We start from the raw sequence: 16,254 nt of genomic DNA on the forward strand, positions 1-16,254 counted from the left end.
TTTATTTATTTATTTTTTTTGAGACGGAGTTTCGCTCTTGTTACCCAGGCTGGAGTGCAATGGCGCGATCTTAGCTCACTGCAACCTCCGTCTCCTGGGTTCAGGCAATTCTGCCTCAGCCTCCTGAGTAGCTGGGATTACAGGCACGCGCCACTATGCCCAGCTGATTTTTTGTATTTTTAGTAGAGACGGGGTTTCACCATGTTGACCAGGATGGTCTCGATCTCTTGACCTCGTGATCCACCCGCCTCGGCCTCCCAAAGTGCTGGGATTACAAGCTTGAGCCACCACGCCCGGCCCGATTTTTTTATTTTTTATTTTTGGTGTTAAGAGGAACAGGAGTAAAATATGAGAAACATCCATTTATAATAAAACTTACTAGCATTTGCTGTGGTTTTTCTTTCTTTCTTTTTTTTTTTTTAAAGAGTTAATATGTATCAAATAGTTGTTGCATACATACCAGGCACTGTGCTTAGAGCTGTGCATATACTCTCTTAATGGACATAAATAACAGAATACCTTTGGTTTATGGAAATAGAGATAGATTCTACTTCTAACAGGTAAAATTGAGATTCAGACCCCAAGCTTTTGGACTTCAGAGCATTTGCTGTTTCTATTACACAATAATGAAATAATCACAGCTGTAGAGATCGTATTTCAAAATCTTATAGCCAAAAGTCACTCTTTAAGTATTATACAATATAATATTGAAAAAAATCCTACTTTTAAATTGCATTAAAGGTTTTTATTTAGAAGCATAAGCATCTCTTCTATACTTGGGGGACTGGTTCTAGGACCTCCATGTATAACCAAAATCTGAGAATACTCAAGTCAAATGTTGACCCTGTGGAACTTAGCATACAAGAAAAGTTGGTCCTGTGCACAGCGTTTACTGTGTTTTCTATTTGCATTCAGTTGAAAAAAATCTGTGTTTATGTGGACCCATGCAATTAAAAACCATGTTGTCATGTTGTTCAAGGGTCAACTTTACTTCAGCTCCTTGTTATTTATGAATATTATACAAACTGAATTATTTTTTTCTCTTAAGATGTTTTTTCACGGATGCCACTCATGAATGGCCTCATTGGACCTAGTCCTCATCTCCCACATAATTCTTTGCCACCTGGAAGTGGACTGGGAACTTTCTCTGCAATTGCACAATCCTCTTATCCTGATGCCAGGTACTTAAAAGGCTTATTTCCTTTGGAAACTTAAATTGCACTAATTTCGGTTTGATTTATATGTAAATTAGTCTGCTTAAATTATTGTGTATGATATTATTGTGTGTTGCATTTATTGTGGCTTTTGCTATAAATATGTTACTTCTGGCTATTTTATAATAGATTTTAATGAAAGCTGTACTTGAACATATATTAGAAAGTTATTTTATGTTTATAAAGTGAAGATATTTATTTTTTGCCAGGGACAAAAATTCAGCCTTTAATCCAATGGCAAGCGATCCTAACAACTCTTGGACATCACCAGCTCCCACTGTGGAAGGAGAAAATGACACAATGTCCAATGCCCAGAGAAGCACACTTAAGTGGGAGAAAGAGGAGGCTCTGGGTGAAATGGCAACAGTTGCACCAGTTCTTTACACCAACATTAATTTTCCCAACTTAAAGGAAGAGTTCCCTGGTACGTCATGAATATATTGCTCTCTGTTTTATGAACATTGTCACATGTGCAATAACTTTTTTTTTTTAACTGCAATAGAGAGGTAGCTTAACTAATTTTCATCTAATATGATGACCCACAACATGAAGATTCCCTGGATATCTAGTAACATCTTGCATTTTACCTTGTCCTAGACCCTGCACCCATTCTCATATTTCCCAAAAGTTAGTTTCAATTAATGAGAAGGTCAGTTTTTTTAATATTAATATGCGGACATCAGTGTTATGTAATTCTTAAAAAAAAATTTTATGACTCAAACTATCATTTAATCAAAAATACTGTTAGGCTAAATCAGTGAATTCTAATGTTTATATGAAATGAATTCATTATTGTCTCCCCTCCTTACCCCTTCGCCTTCCCTGACTGTCTAGCTATTACTACTGCCTCTTGAAAAAAGCAGATGATAAAATAATAGTACAGTTCATGAAAATTCTGATTAACCAGTGAATGAGACATTTAGATTAATGAAATGTCAATTATTGAATATATGCAAGTAATGCAGTTTTATTATTTTGAATTTATGGTATCAGACAAACCAGGATTGAAAAAGTTGCTCAGACTCAGTTTTGCAGTAGTTTCCCAGCTATCTATAAATACAGAAGCTCTTAAATTACTAGAGGGGTACCTGGAAGTGACTTTTCATTTGGATGAACCCCGGTTTTTAGGTATCTTTTTGGATTGGTGTCTTCATGGTACTTTATTCATTATGTATTGTAATAAAGGAAATGCTTTATTATCTAACAAAAGAAATCAATGGTTTGATGCAGGGAAACTGTGAAGGCAGTGTCCCATTCTTCAACTCCGTGCTTACATTTGCTGTTTATGAATATATGTTGGTATGTTGTCATTTTGTGTCAGCACAAATTGTCCTTACAGCAGAGCTGCAGCTTTTTAAAAAGTAATTTTCTTTAATAATTTTACTTTGTGATTCAAGAACCTCATGAAATACTGTGCTAAAGCTATTGGCCTGTTAACTGATTTTTCATTTTCATTGACTTTTTGGAAGCATCCTTTCTTTTCGTAATGTAGAATAAATAATTTCTATATTTGTCTTTAACTGTTGCTCTTACTCAAGCTTCTTCATTTTGTATATCATCATGACACTGAATTTCATAGAAATGGTTTGAACTCAGTACTTTTCCATGTGTTTGTTGTACACAAATGCTGATGTGATGCTTATTTATGACTATGTTTACTTCTGTTAGATCAAATTGATAGAATTCCGTTTAGTGCAGATGTTTCACAAAACTTGTACTTTGGTTCTGGTGCTTTCACGTGGTTGAGGGAATTTATTATTCTTGGCTTACCTTTTTGCTACTTTGTCCCTTGAATCTAAAAACTTCCCAACTTTACAAGCTAGGTTGTTAATAAGGCAACGCTTCATTTAGAAAACATTTGTTTGCCCTCCACTGTGCCAGGATCTTTGTTCTTTGTAAAAAACTTAATATAGGTCTACTACCTTATGAGAATATGGCCTGAATAAGATTAACTGTCAGCAGTTCATCAACAATTTTTACTAGAACATATCATTAGCATGGCTCTGAGAAGGTATTATACTCTGTTCTTTTGTTGCAGATTGGACTACTAGAGTGAAGCAAATTGCCAAATTGTGGAGAAAAGCAAGCTCACAGGAAAGAGCACCATATGTGGTATTTTAAGAAACTCTTATCTTTTAAATATTTAAATACAGTACTTGAACCTTATTTGTATTATCTTAGGTTAATAAAAACAAAATTCCATTTCAGAAAATGCTTGTTGGTACCTGTACAACAAGCAACTATATTTTTATAGTGATTTTCTAACTCATTATATTTTATTAGAGATGTGACATTTTTATAAGCAAGTGAACAGAACCAGAATGTTGAAAATTGAAAATCAGCTGTTTTAGGGGGCAGGATTAATTCATTTCACTCTAAAATTGTTTTATCTCTTCAGCAGAGGGTACAGGTGGCTATCTGTATCCATCAGTTCTCTGTCTGTTGATTCAACCAACCATAGATCAGAAATATTTTAGAAAAACCTCTATACTGAACTTGTACAGACTCTTTTCCTTGTCACAGTTTTTCAAACAATATAGTATAGCAATGATTTACACAGCATTTATACTGTGTTACGTATTACAAGTAATCTAAAGATGACAAAAGTATACAGGAAGGGCCAGGCACTGTGGCCCACACCTGTAATCCTAGCACTTTGAGAGGACAAGGTGGGCAGCTGGCTTGAGCTCAGGAGTTCAGGACCAGCCTTGGCAGCATAGCCAAGACCTCATGTTGATGGAAAATAAAAAAAATTAGCTGGAAATGATAGCACATGCCTGTAGTCTCGGCTCCTTGAGAGACTTGAGAGGTTGAGGCTCCTGTGAGCCAGAATTGTGCTACTGCATTCCAGCCTAGGTGACAGAGAAAGACCCTGCTGTGTCAAAAAACAGAAAACAAAAAAGGAAAAAGTATACAGGAGGATATGATAGGTTATATGCAAATACTATGACATTTTATATAGGGGACTTGAGTAGCTGTGGATTTCAGTTATCTGTAGGGAGTCCTGGAATCAATACCCCATAGATAGAGGGACAGCTGAACTAAATTTGGAGACTGGATTGGCATGCCTCAGTATCTTCCATAATCACCTCTTTTCTTGTTAGGTTTCATAGAGAATCTTTGTGCATCTTGAAAGAGAAATATTTAGACATCTTTAAACAGCATTTGACACATGATCTTTGCCATGAACTATTAGGTAATTGTATAAGATTCATAGTTCATATGGTAAATTATTTTCTCCCAAAGAGCTGAATTAGGATTGTCAGCTGGAACCGAATCCTTGCTTTCATTTTAAAGCATATTAAATCCGTATTATTGTTGAGAAAAATATATATATTTTCCAGCTTGTTCCGCAGTGCACATATTTTCAGTTACAGTGATTATTTTGGATAGAGCATATGTGTGTATGTGCTCTGTCACATATATATAGATGTGTTGTTATGCTGTGTTTTGTTTTACCTTGACTTTACTTAGGTAATGACAGAATTTTTTAAATGATTTCTTTAATAATAAGTTTCGAATATCCAGATTTTTTTTTTTAAGACTGATTGGATATTTTTCCTTTTTTCTCTTCACTGTTGTTGTCCAGGCTGGAGTGCAATGGCACAATCTCAGCTCACTGGAACCTCTACCTGCCAGTTTCAAGTGATTCTCCTGCCTCAGCCTCTAAGTACCTGGGAATACAGGCATGTGCCACCATGCCCAGCTAATTTGTATGTTTTATAGAGATGAGGTTTCACCATGTTGGTCATGCTGGTCTCGAACACCTGACCTCAGGTGATATACCCACCTTGGCCTCCCAAAGTGCTGGGATTACGAGCACGAACCACCACGCCCAGCCTCTTTTTTTTCTAAGTCGAAGGAGACATTATTTCTAAGGATGCATTAAGAAAACTAGGAGGAAAAATACTAAATCACCCCTGAGATCTTTACACTTGATTCAAATACATAGAGAGAAATACAACCTCAACTGATAGGTACTATGCACTATAGAGAGAGAAGACGAGTTAGTGTCTAGATCCTTTTTTGGAGGAGAGGGTGCTGTAAATTCTGAAGGACAGTATTTCAACTATTTTACCTGACTTTTTTTCTTTTATTAGAGAAAGTTCATGATAGTTTCATGTTGTTTCTTAAAACATTTAACATAATCTGGGGATTTTTTTTCTCCTTCTGTCAAAGCAAAAAGCCAGAGATAACAGAGCTGCTTTACGCATTAATAAAGTACAGATGTCAAATGATTCCATGAAACGGCAGCAACAGCAAGATAGCATCGATCCCAGCTCTCGGGTTGATTCAGAGCTTTTTAAAGATCCATTAAAGCAAAGAGAATCAGAACATGAACAGGAATGGAAATTTAGACAGGTATGGAATTTTTGGATAATCTACTTTTTGAAGTTGCATTTTTTTTGGAGAAGGGAGGTCTTTGCATTATTATTTTGGAATATAGTTCTCAGATCATGAAAATTTGATTTAGGATAGACTTGTTTCTTTTTTCAGTAAAATATATTTAAATTGATCTGGGAAGTTTATTGAAATATTATAAACAATATACTGCCCTAGGCACAAATGAAACATAGTATGATGAATAATCTGTCTTCTTGAAGAATTCATAATCTAATATGAGAGCAATCTGGTAGCTGCTGACCTCAAACAAATTAACTTTCTGTTGCTCTTTCCCCCCATGATGGTAGTTTTCTTCCTTAACCATATGATTGCTTTTTCTTTTATATTTTCATAGCAAATGCGTCAGAAAAGTAAGCAACAAGCTAAAATTGAAGCCACACAGAAACTTGAACAGGTGAAAAATGAGCAGCAACAGCAACAACAACAGCAGTTTGGTTCTCAGCATCTGCTGGTGCAATCTGGTTCAGATACACCAAGTAGTGGGATACAGAGTCCCTTGACACCTCAGCCTGGCAATGGAAGTATGTCTCCTGCACAGTCATTCCATAAAGAACTGTTTGTAAAGCAGCCACCCAGTACCCCTACGTCTACATCTTCAGATGATGTGTTTGTAAAACCACAAGCTCCACCTCCTCCTCCAGCCCCATCCCGGATTCCCATTCAGGAGAGTCTTTCTCAGGCTCAGACTTCTCAGCCACCTTCACCACAAGTGTTTTCACCTGGGTCCTCTAACTCTCGACCACCATCTCCAATGGATCCTTATGCAAAAATGGTTGGGACTCCTAGACCACCTCCTGTGGGCCATAGTTTTTCCAGAAGAAATTCTGCTGCACCGGTGGAAAACTGTACACCTTTATCATCAGTATCTAGGCCCATTCAAATAAATGAGACAACAGCAAATAGGCCATCACCAGTCAGAGATTTATGTTCTTCCTCCACGACAAATAATGACCCCTATGCAAAACCTCCAGACACACCTAGGCCTGTGATGACAGATCAATTTCCCAAATCCTTGGGCCTAGCCCGGTCTCCGGTAGTTTCAGAACAAACTGCAAAAGGCCCCGTAGCAGCTGGGACCACTGATCACTTTACTAAACCGTCTCCCAGGGCAGATGTGTTTCAAAGACAACGGATACCTGACCCATATGCACGACCTTTGTTGACACCTGCACCTCTTGATAATGGTCCTGGACCTTTTAAGACTCCAATGCAGCCATCTCCATCTGCTCAGGATCCTTATGGATCAGTGTCACAGGCATCAAGGCGATTGTCTGTTGACCCTTATGAAAGGCCTGCATTGACACCAAGACCTATAGATAATTTTTCTCATAATCAGTCAAATGATCCATATAGCCAGCCTCCCCTGACCCCACATCCAGCAATGAATGAATCTTTTGCCCATCCTTCAAGGACTTTTCCCCAGCCTGGAACCATATCAAGGCCAACATCTCAGGACCCATATTCCCAACCCCCAGGAACTCCACGACCTGCTGTAGATGCTTACTCGCAATCTTCAGGAACAGCTAGGTCCAATACAGACCCTTACTCTCAACCTCCTGGAACTCCACGGCCTACCACTATTGAGCCATATAGTCAGCAGCCTCCAACCCCAAGACCATCTACACAAACTGACTTGTTTGTTACATCTGTAACTAATCAGAGGCATTCTGATCCATATGCTCATCCTCCTGGAACACCAAGACCTGGAATTTCTGTCCCTTACACTCAGCCACCAGTAACACCAAGGCCAAGGATTTCAGAGGGTTTTACTAGGTCCTCAATGACAAGACCAGTCCTCATGCCAAATCAGGATCCTTTTCTGCAAGCAGCACAAAACCGAGGACCAGCTTTACCTGGCCCATTGGTAAGGCCACCTGATATATGTTCCCAGACACCTAGGCCCCCTGGACCTAGTCTTTCAGATACTTTTAGCCGCGTTTCCCCATCTGCTGCCCGGGATCCCTATGATCAGCCTCCAGTGACTCCAAGATCTCAGTCTGACTCTTTTGGAACAAGTCAAGCTGCCCATGATGTTGCTGATCAGCCAAGGCCTGGATCAGAGGGGAGCTTCTGTGCGTCTTCAAACTCTCCAATGCACTCCCAAGGCCAGCAGTTCTCTGGTGTCTCCCAACTTCCTGGACCTGTGCCAACTTCAGGAGTAACTGATACACAGAATACTGTAAATTTGTCTCAAGCAGATACAGAGAAATTAAGACAGGTAAACACATTATATGTTCTCAGTTTTAAATGTATTATTTGAGGGAGCTGTTCATTTCATCAAACTGAGTATTCCAAATGGGTTAGTTTCTTATTTTTTTTTTATTCTGTAGAGTTTGTCATACTGCAAAAAAGAAAAATGAAATTGGTAAAATTAACACCAGCTTAATTTGTTCTCTATCTGATTTCAGTCTTCATGAATTTGCAGGGGAATCCTTAAATATTAAAGCTTTGTTTGGGCTGGGCGAGGTGGCTCACGCCTGTAATCTCAGCACTTTGGGAGGTCGAGGAGGGCGGGTCACCTGAGGTTGGGAGTTCAAGACCAGCGTGACCAACATGGAAAAACCCCATCTCCACTAAAAATAGAAAATTAGCCAGCCATGGTGGCACACTCCTGAAATTCCAGCCATTTGGGAGGCTGAGGCAGGAGAATCGCTTGAACCCAGAAGGTGGAGGTTGCAGTGACCTGAGATTGCACCATTGCACTCCACCCTGGGCAACAAGAGCAAAACTCCATCGCAAGAAAATAAAAATAATTAAAGCTTTGTATTGTGATAGTTGTCTGGTAAGGAAAAGGACTCAAATTATCAATTTATTTTTCCTAATTTATTGAATAGTTGAATGTAACTGGTGTTAATGAAACTTTGAAATGTTACCACAGCCACATAATGAAAGTATTAGGATTTTAAAAGCCACTAACCTGTCAAGCACGGTGGCACATGCCTGTAATCCTAGCTATTGGAGAAGCCGAGGCAGGAGGATCACTTGAGCCCTGGAATTTGAGGCCAGCCTGGACAACATAGCAAGATCCCATCTCTAAAAATAAAATACCAGTAATCTTTTAAAAAGCCATTAATTACCAGAAATCCAAGTGATTTTTGTTTCTTCCCATTTAGCGGCAGAAGTTACGTGAAATCATTCTCCAGCAGCAACAGCAGAAGAAGATTGCAGGTCGACAGGAGAAGGGGTCACAGGACTCACCAGCAGTGCCTCACCCAGGGCCTCTTCAACACTGGCAACCAGAGAATATTAACCAGGCTTTCACTAGACCCCCACCTCCCTATCCTGGGAACATTAGGTCTCCTGTTGCCCCTCCTTTAGCACCTAGATACGGTGTTTTCCCAAAAGATCAGCGTGGACCCTATCCTCCTGATGTTGCTAGTATGGGGATGAGACCGCATGGATTTAGGTAATGCTTTTAATTTCCTGCCAAATTTAAATTGCTATTAGAAGAGGGAAATAGAGCTGGGCTGGTGGTCTGTGCCTGTAATCCTAGCTACTGGCTGAGGCGAGGTGGGAGGAATGCTTGAGGCTAGAAGTTTGAGACCAGCCTGGGCAATATAGTGAGACCCCACCTCTTAAACAAATTAAAAAAATTTTTTAAAGGAACAGACAAATGAGGTTAGTGTTAAATCAGGAAGCTGCTACTGCTTTCTACTTCTTTCTCCCCTTTCAGATTTTAGATAGATAGATAGATAGATAGATAGATAGTTATTTTCTGTTAATGAGAGGTCATAGACATTTTTTCCCCTCTAAGAATGCTAGAGACTCTGAAAACCTTACCTTTGTTTTTAAGTATTAACTATGTTAGCATTACCTTGCAGCCATAATGATGTAGTTTATCATATGACATCCTCAGAATGTAGCTATTGTATAGGCAAAGCCTTCTATGATGTGATGAGACTTGTCCTCTCTCCAAATTTCTACCTTTCAACTTTACATTCTAAATTAATTTTAGGCTGGTCACAGTGACTCATTGCCTATAATCCCAGCATCTTGGGAGGCTGAGGTGGGCAGATCACATGAGCTCAGGCGTTTGCGACCAGCCTGGCCAACATGGTGAAACCCTGCCTCAAGTAAAAATACAACAATTTGCTGACCATGGTGGCATACACCGCACCTGTAGCCCCAGCTACTGGGGAGACGGAGAAGAGGGGATTGCTTGAACCCAGGAGGCAGAGGTTACAGTGAGCTGAGAGGTCATGCCACTGCACTCCAGCCTGGGAGATAGAGCAAGACTGCGTCTCAATTTAAAGCATAATAATAAATTTTAGAGATTTCCAAACTGAAAGGATTTTCCCTATAGGAACTTTCCATGTGAGATCGGGTTGTAAGTTAGTGATGATGAATCATAAGAATGTTTCCTTTTTCAAAATGGCTAAAGTCAAAGCCAAAACCATGCCCTAATTATAATAAGGAAATAGTTCTTTAAGATACGCTTTTTAGTTTTACATCTACCTCCATGTTATATTCTTAACTTTTAATTTCCTTTTCTTCCACCTTAGCTATAATTTCACTTGTTATGTTTTATATTCTGTGTAAGTTGCCTGTAATTTTACTCTTAATTTTCCTTTTTTCTTCCACCTTGTTACAATTTATGCTTCTTGCTATGTTTTATAATTTATGTAAGTTGCCTGTAATGCTGTCTAGAAGGAGGCACAGTATAAATAAAATAGTCCTACAGTTCATTCATTTACCTAATCTTTATAGATAAGGCCTACTTTTCTTTTTCTCTGACTGTAATTTAAGTCTATACTGTTGTCAAACTTGTGCCTTTGTAGTCTCAGTACTGAGGCCTGAAATCCCTCAATACATAAGTATCTTCATTCAAACATCCCCTAAAATCAACTTCCTTCATTGAGCCTCCCTAAATATAGATATAATAAATTCTTCCTGAAAAACTCCAGTGGTATTGTTCTTATCTCTAAACAATTGATTTCATCTGCTTGATGCTTGTTCCTTCATTTTTGTTACCTGTTAAATCCTAAGTTTTTAGGGCTCAGATACGTATTCATTATAGGATACCTAGCAAAAACTTACTTGCATATGAATACCCATAAATACTTTTTAATGGCCATAGCTTTGCTTTTGTAAGTCATTGTATTTGGCAACACTAATTTTGTATCTACAGTTTAATTGAAACTTTTCCCTTTTTTCAGTTTACCTCAATTTTCGCTTTTTTTTTTTCTTTTCTTCTTTTAAGATTTGGATTTCCAGGAGGTAGCCATGGTACCATGCCGAGTCAGGAGCGCTTCCTTGTGCCTCCTCAGCAAATACAGGGATCTGGAGTTTCTCCACAGTTAAGAAGATCAATATCTGTAGATATGCCTAGGCCTTTAAATAACTCACAAATGAATAATCCAGTTGGACTTCCTCAGCATTTTTCACCACAGAGCCTGCCAGTGCAGCAGCACAACATACTGGGCCAAGCATATATTGAACTGAGACATAGGGCTCCTGATGGAAGGCAACGGCTGCCTTTCAGTGCGCCACCTGGCAGCATTGTAGAGGCGTCTTCTAATCTAAGACATGGAAACTTCATTCCTCGGCCAGACTTCCCAGGCCCTAGGCACACAGAGCCCATGAGGCGACCTCCTCAGTGTCTACCTAATCAGCTACCTGTGCACCCAGATTTGGAACAAGCGCCACCATCTCAACAAGAGCAAGGTCATTCTGTCCATTCATCTTCTATGGTCATGAGGACACTGAATCATCCACTAGGTGGTGAATTTTCAGAGGCTCCTTCCTCAACATCTGTGTCATCTGAAACAACATCTGATAACTTACAGATAACCACCCAACCTTCTGATGGTCTAGAAGAAAAACTCGATTCTGATGACCCTTCTGTGAAAGAACTGGATGTTAAGGACCTTGAGGGGGTTGAAGTCAAAGATTTAGATGATGAAGATCTTGAAAATTTAAATTTAGATACAGAGGATGGCAAAGGAGATGAATTGGATACTTTAGATAATTTGGAAACTAATGATCCCAACCTGGATGACCTCTTAAGGTCAGGAGAGTTTGATATCATTGCATATACAGATCCAGAACTTGACCTGGGGGATAAGAAAAGCATGTTTAATGAGGAACTAGACCTTCCAATTGATGATAAGTTAGATAATCAGTGTGTACCTGTTGAACCAAAAACAAAGGAACAAGAAGACAAAACTCTGGTTCTCTCTGATAAACATTCACCACAGGAGAAATCCACTGTTACCAATGAGGTAAAAACAGAAGTACTGTCTCCTAATTCTAAGGTGGAACCCAAATGTGAAATTGAAAAAAATGATGAGAATAAAGATAATGTTGACACTCCCTGCTCACAGGTTTCTGCTCACTCAGACCTAAATGATGGGGAAAAGACTTCTTTGCATCCTTGTGATCCAGATCTACTTGAGAAAAGAACTAATCCAGAAACTGCTGGCTCCAGTGCAAATGTCATTCAAGGATCCACTCAACTACCTGCTCAAGATGTTATAAACTCTTGTGGCATAACTGGATCAACTCCAGTTCTCTCAAGTTTGCTTGCTAATGAAAAATCTGATAATTCAGACATCAGGCCGTTGGGGTCTCCAGCAGCAACCCTGCCGGCCTCACCAACCAATCCTGTGTCAAGTTTGCCTGCTTTAATAGCACCACCTGGCCATGTTTTAGATAATACCATGAATTCTAATGTAACAGTGGTTTCTAGGGTAAACCATGTCTTTTCTCAGGGTGTGCAGTTAAATCCAGGATTCATTCCAGGTCAGGCAACAGTTAACCACAACATGGGGACAGGAAAACCTACAACCCAAACCGTGCCTCTAACAAGTCAGTCTGGTACCAGTAGCATGTCTGGACCCCAACAATTAATGATTCCTCCTCAAACATTAGCACAGCAGAATAGAGAGAGGCCCCTTCTTCTAGAAGAACAGCCTCTACTTCTACAGGATCTTTTGGATCAAGAAAGGCAAGAACAGCAGCAGCAAAGACAGATGCAAGCCATGATTCGTCAGCGATCAGAACCATTCTTCCCTAATATTGGTAGGAATTTCCTTGAGTCTCAACATATATTGCTATGGGTATTAGAGTGGCATGTGATATGTTTATAAGATTTCATTATTAGAATTACAGTTGGAATAGAGCACTGAGTGTTTTGTTTTGTTTTGTTTTTTGAGATGGCGTCTCACTGTGTCACCCAAGCAGGAGTGCAGTGGCGCGATCTTGGCTTATTGCAACCTCTGCTTCCTGGGGTCAAGCAATTTTCCTGCCTCAGCCTCCCAAGTAGCTGGGACTACAGGCGTGTGCCACCATGCCTGGCTAATTTTTGTATTTTTAGTAGAGGCAGGGGATTTCACCATGTTGTCCAAGCTGGTCTTGAACTCCTGACCTCAGGTGATCCACCTACCTCGACCTCCCAAAGTGCTGGGATTACAGGCAGTGAGCCACCATGCCTGCCCCTCCTTGAGCTTTAAAATGAAATAAATTGATCAGGCCTGGTGGCTCACGCCTGTAATTCTAGCACTTTGGGAGGCCAAGGCGGATGGATCACTTGAGGTCAGGAGTTTTAGACCAGCCTGGGCAACAAGGGACATGGATGAAGCTGGAAACCATCATTCTCAGCAAACGAAAACAGGAACAGAAAAGCAAACACTACATACTCTCACTCATAACTGGGAGTTGAACAATGAGAACACATGGACACGGGAAGGGGAACATCACATACTGATCTGTTGGGGTCGGGAGATACGGGAGGGATAGCATTAGGCGAAATACCTAATGTAAAATGACAGGTTGATGAGGGCGCAAACCACCATGGCATGTGTATACCTGTGTAACAAACTTGCACATTCCGCACAAATATCCCAGAACTTAAAGTATAAGAAAAAGACAAATACAAAAAATTAGCTGGACGTATCAGCGTGCTCCTGTAGTCCCAGCTATTCGGGAGGCAGAGGCAAGGGAATGGGAGGTGGAAGTTGCAGTGAGCCGAGATCACGCCATTGCATTCCAGCCTGGGCAACAGAGCGAGATTCCATCTCCAAAAAAAAAAAGAGATTCGAAACTGGGTTACAGACTTCGCTCAATTCTATTATTTACGGAATTGTTTAATAGAAACTCGTTGTCTTTTTGGTTCTTACCTTCCAACCATTGTTGCCATATGTTTTCAGTCCTGGAAGGATGAATTTAAGTAAAATATGGTAGAAATAATGCTTCTTACTGTCCTATTGTATACGACAAATGCTTGGTAATTTTTTGCTATATAAACCTCTTTTACTTGTTTCTAATGGTTTACTGATTCTAAAAACAACAAAAGCAATGCAGTCAACATGGCTCAGTGTCTCTAAGAATAAGAATTAGCAATCAGGGCACATGTCTAAGCAGTGTGCCTTACTGTAAATAATAAAATTGACATTTCATTTTATATAGTCCCCAATTTCATCGTTTTGCTCCCTTTTTTTCATTTAGATACAAATAAGTTTTTTCTTAGTAGCTTCTCATTGTGTGTGTATAACTTTAAGAAATTGCTACATTATTCTTTTAGGAGTGATGACTAATTTAGTAGAATTCCTTAGCATTGCAAATTCTTGTGTTGTTACATTTACTAAAGAAGCCGTTCTGATTAGCATTGCAAAAGTTTGGGTGAAAGGGAATTAATTGCACTGCTTTAGATTATTGCTTATAATCTCCCTTAAATTTGACTTTTTGTTTTAATTCCTGTAGGATTAAGGTATTAAAGAATGATTCAATTAAGGATCACTGAGATTTGATTAAACCCAGGATAAGTTTGCCATCTCAGAAATCTATAATGATTATTAAATAATAAAGTTTAAGAGCCTTTAAATTATATAATGTTTGTGATATTTGAATTACTTCTTAGTGTACCTTAAACCAATTACTATGAAATAAGTAACTTTATATTTCTTTTTAGATTTTGATGCAATTACAGATCCTATAATGAAAGCCAAAATGGTGGCCCTTAAAGGCATAAATAAAGTGATGGCACAAAACAATCTGGGCATGCCACCAATGGTGATGAGCAGGTAGGTGCAGGAGCTGCTTATGTTTACTGGGCATCTAGACATTTGTGAAATCATTACTGGTTTTTAGAAAAACATGCAGAGAATTGAAAGCCTTTGTTCTAGGAATGAACAATACCGTTAAAGTTGTCGTGGCATCAGCTGGATATTATCAGATGTAAAACGCTATACCCATGTAAGAAATTAATGTAAGAACCAGTGTGAAAGCATTAGTCTCAAGGATGTAAACGTAAAACATCTTAAAAAGATTTGGAAGATAGGATTTCCTGATTACTCAAGTCATGGTATTTAAGTGTGTGCTCTTTTAAATACCTTTAGAATTGTTCATGTTAACTAAGATTTTTTTCAATTAAGACACCAGAGTGATAACGCAACCTTAAATTCAGCTCTGAAATAAAATGTCCCCAAACTGCTTTTGAATCAGAAAGAGGAGGTTATAAGGACTAAATAAGAGGCCAGTTAGGAAGTTAGGAATTGCATAGTTTGTCTTTCCTTTCTTAGGAGAAAAGTAGAAATTATGCATTAAGGAAGACAATAGGGGTTATTTGAGTATGTGAAGTTTTGAAATTATGCCCCCTAAGGGTAATAACTACAGGGCACTGTTTCTTAAATTTTGATCGTGGACTACCATGAGAATTATGTGGTAATTTTTTTTTTTTTTAATGTAGATCCATTTGCTTTACTGCATACTTACTAAATAAGAATATCTGGAGATGGTTGCCTGTGTGTCTCTATTTTTAGCAAACATCGTGAATGAGTCTTATGTGTATTATATGAGGACCTCTGTCAGTAATGTAAGCGTAGAGCCTCAATTTAGCCTAATTATTTTGTTGAAAACTTTTTTATATAAAAAGAAATGTTGATGATTATAGAATTGAATACAAAATTTGCATGAATTTAAGATGTATATACTTCAAAGAAATTGGAATTCTTAAGGGTATAGTTCTTTACAATTGTTAGATACTTTGGACATGGTTAAGAAGCATTTTTGAGATCAAAGTAGAGATAATGGTTTCTAATGGTTTTCATTATTAAGCAATATTTATTAACACAATTCCTCTATCATAGAGGTTCCTGTTTTATGTCTTGAATCTTTTCAAGACATAAAATCTTTTCAGTGAAGCCTTTGAAATTTTCAGTGTTTTATATGCAGAAAATTTAAAACATAGTATTACAAAGGAAATAAATTATACTTGAAATATAGTTATTAAAATTAAATTTATAGTACATATCCTTCTTAAAATATTAACAAATTTAGCAATAAACCATAATTTGAAAGTACTGATGAACATAACTAATTAGGTGCCTGCAACACTTTATAGGAAAATAATCTGTCTTCTATTGGTAATAGTTATGATACTGTAAATACTGTAATTTCTACCTGTTTTCAAAACAGAAGGAAATACTTTTTTTGTTGTTTTTTGTTTTTTTGAAACAGAGTTTCAGTCTGGTTGCCCAGGCTGGAGTGCAATGGTGCAATCTCTGCTCACCACAACCTCTGCCTCCCAGATTCAAGCAATTCTCCTGCCTTAGCCTCCCAACTAGCTGAGATTACAGGCATGCACCACCATACCCAGCTAATTTTAATTAAAAAAAATTTTTTTATTTTTAGTAGAGAT

At 38.5% G+C, this 16,254-nt stretch overlaps 1 protein-coding gene across 21 annotated transcripts in view; it reads left to right on the top strand.

The window, feature by feature from the left end:
• KMT2C (lysine methyltransferase 2C) overlaps positions 1-16,254 on the top strand; it is a 273,989-nt gene that overhangs the window by 218,143 nt on the left and 39,592 nt on the right. For all 21 annotated transcript variants that reach the window (XM_032244945.1, XM_032244946.1, XM_032244947.1 and 18 more), the window contains 8 exons: positions 1,049-1,181; positions 1,424-1,638; positions 3,253-3,326; positions 5,394-5,576; positions 5,953-7,836; positions 8,732-9,024; positions 10,819-12,638; positions 14,527-14,638. In XM_032244945.1, the coding sequence (XP_032100836.1) occupies positions 1,049-1,181; positions 1,424-1,638; positions 3,253-3,326; positions 5,394-5,576; positions 5,953-7,836; positions 8,732-9,024; positions 10,819-12,638; positions 14,527-14,638 (4,714 nt within the window). The remainder of the gene's footprint in view (positions 1-1,048; positions 1,182-1,423; positions 1,639-3,252; positions 3,327-5,393; positions 5,577-5,952; positions 7,837-8,731; positions 9,025-10,818; positions 12,639-14,526; positions 14,639-16,254) is intronic.

The sequence above is a fragment of the Sapajus apella genome, unplaced genomic scaffold (assembly GCF_009761245.1).
Source record: "Sapajus apella isolate SASKATOON/1434 unplaced genomic scaffold, GSC_monkey_1.0 scaffold56, whole genome shotgun sequence".
Classification (NCBI taxonomy): domain Eukaryota; kingdom Metazoa; phylum Chordata; class Mammalia; order Primates; family Cebidae; genus Sapajus; species Sapajus apella.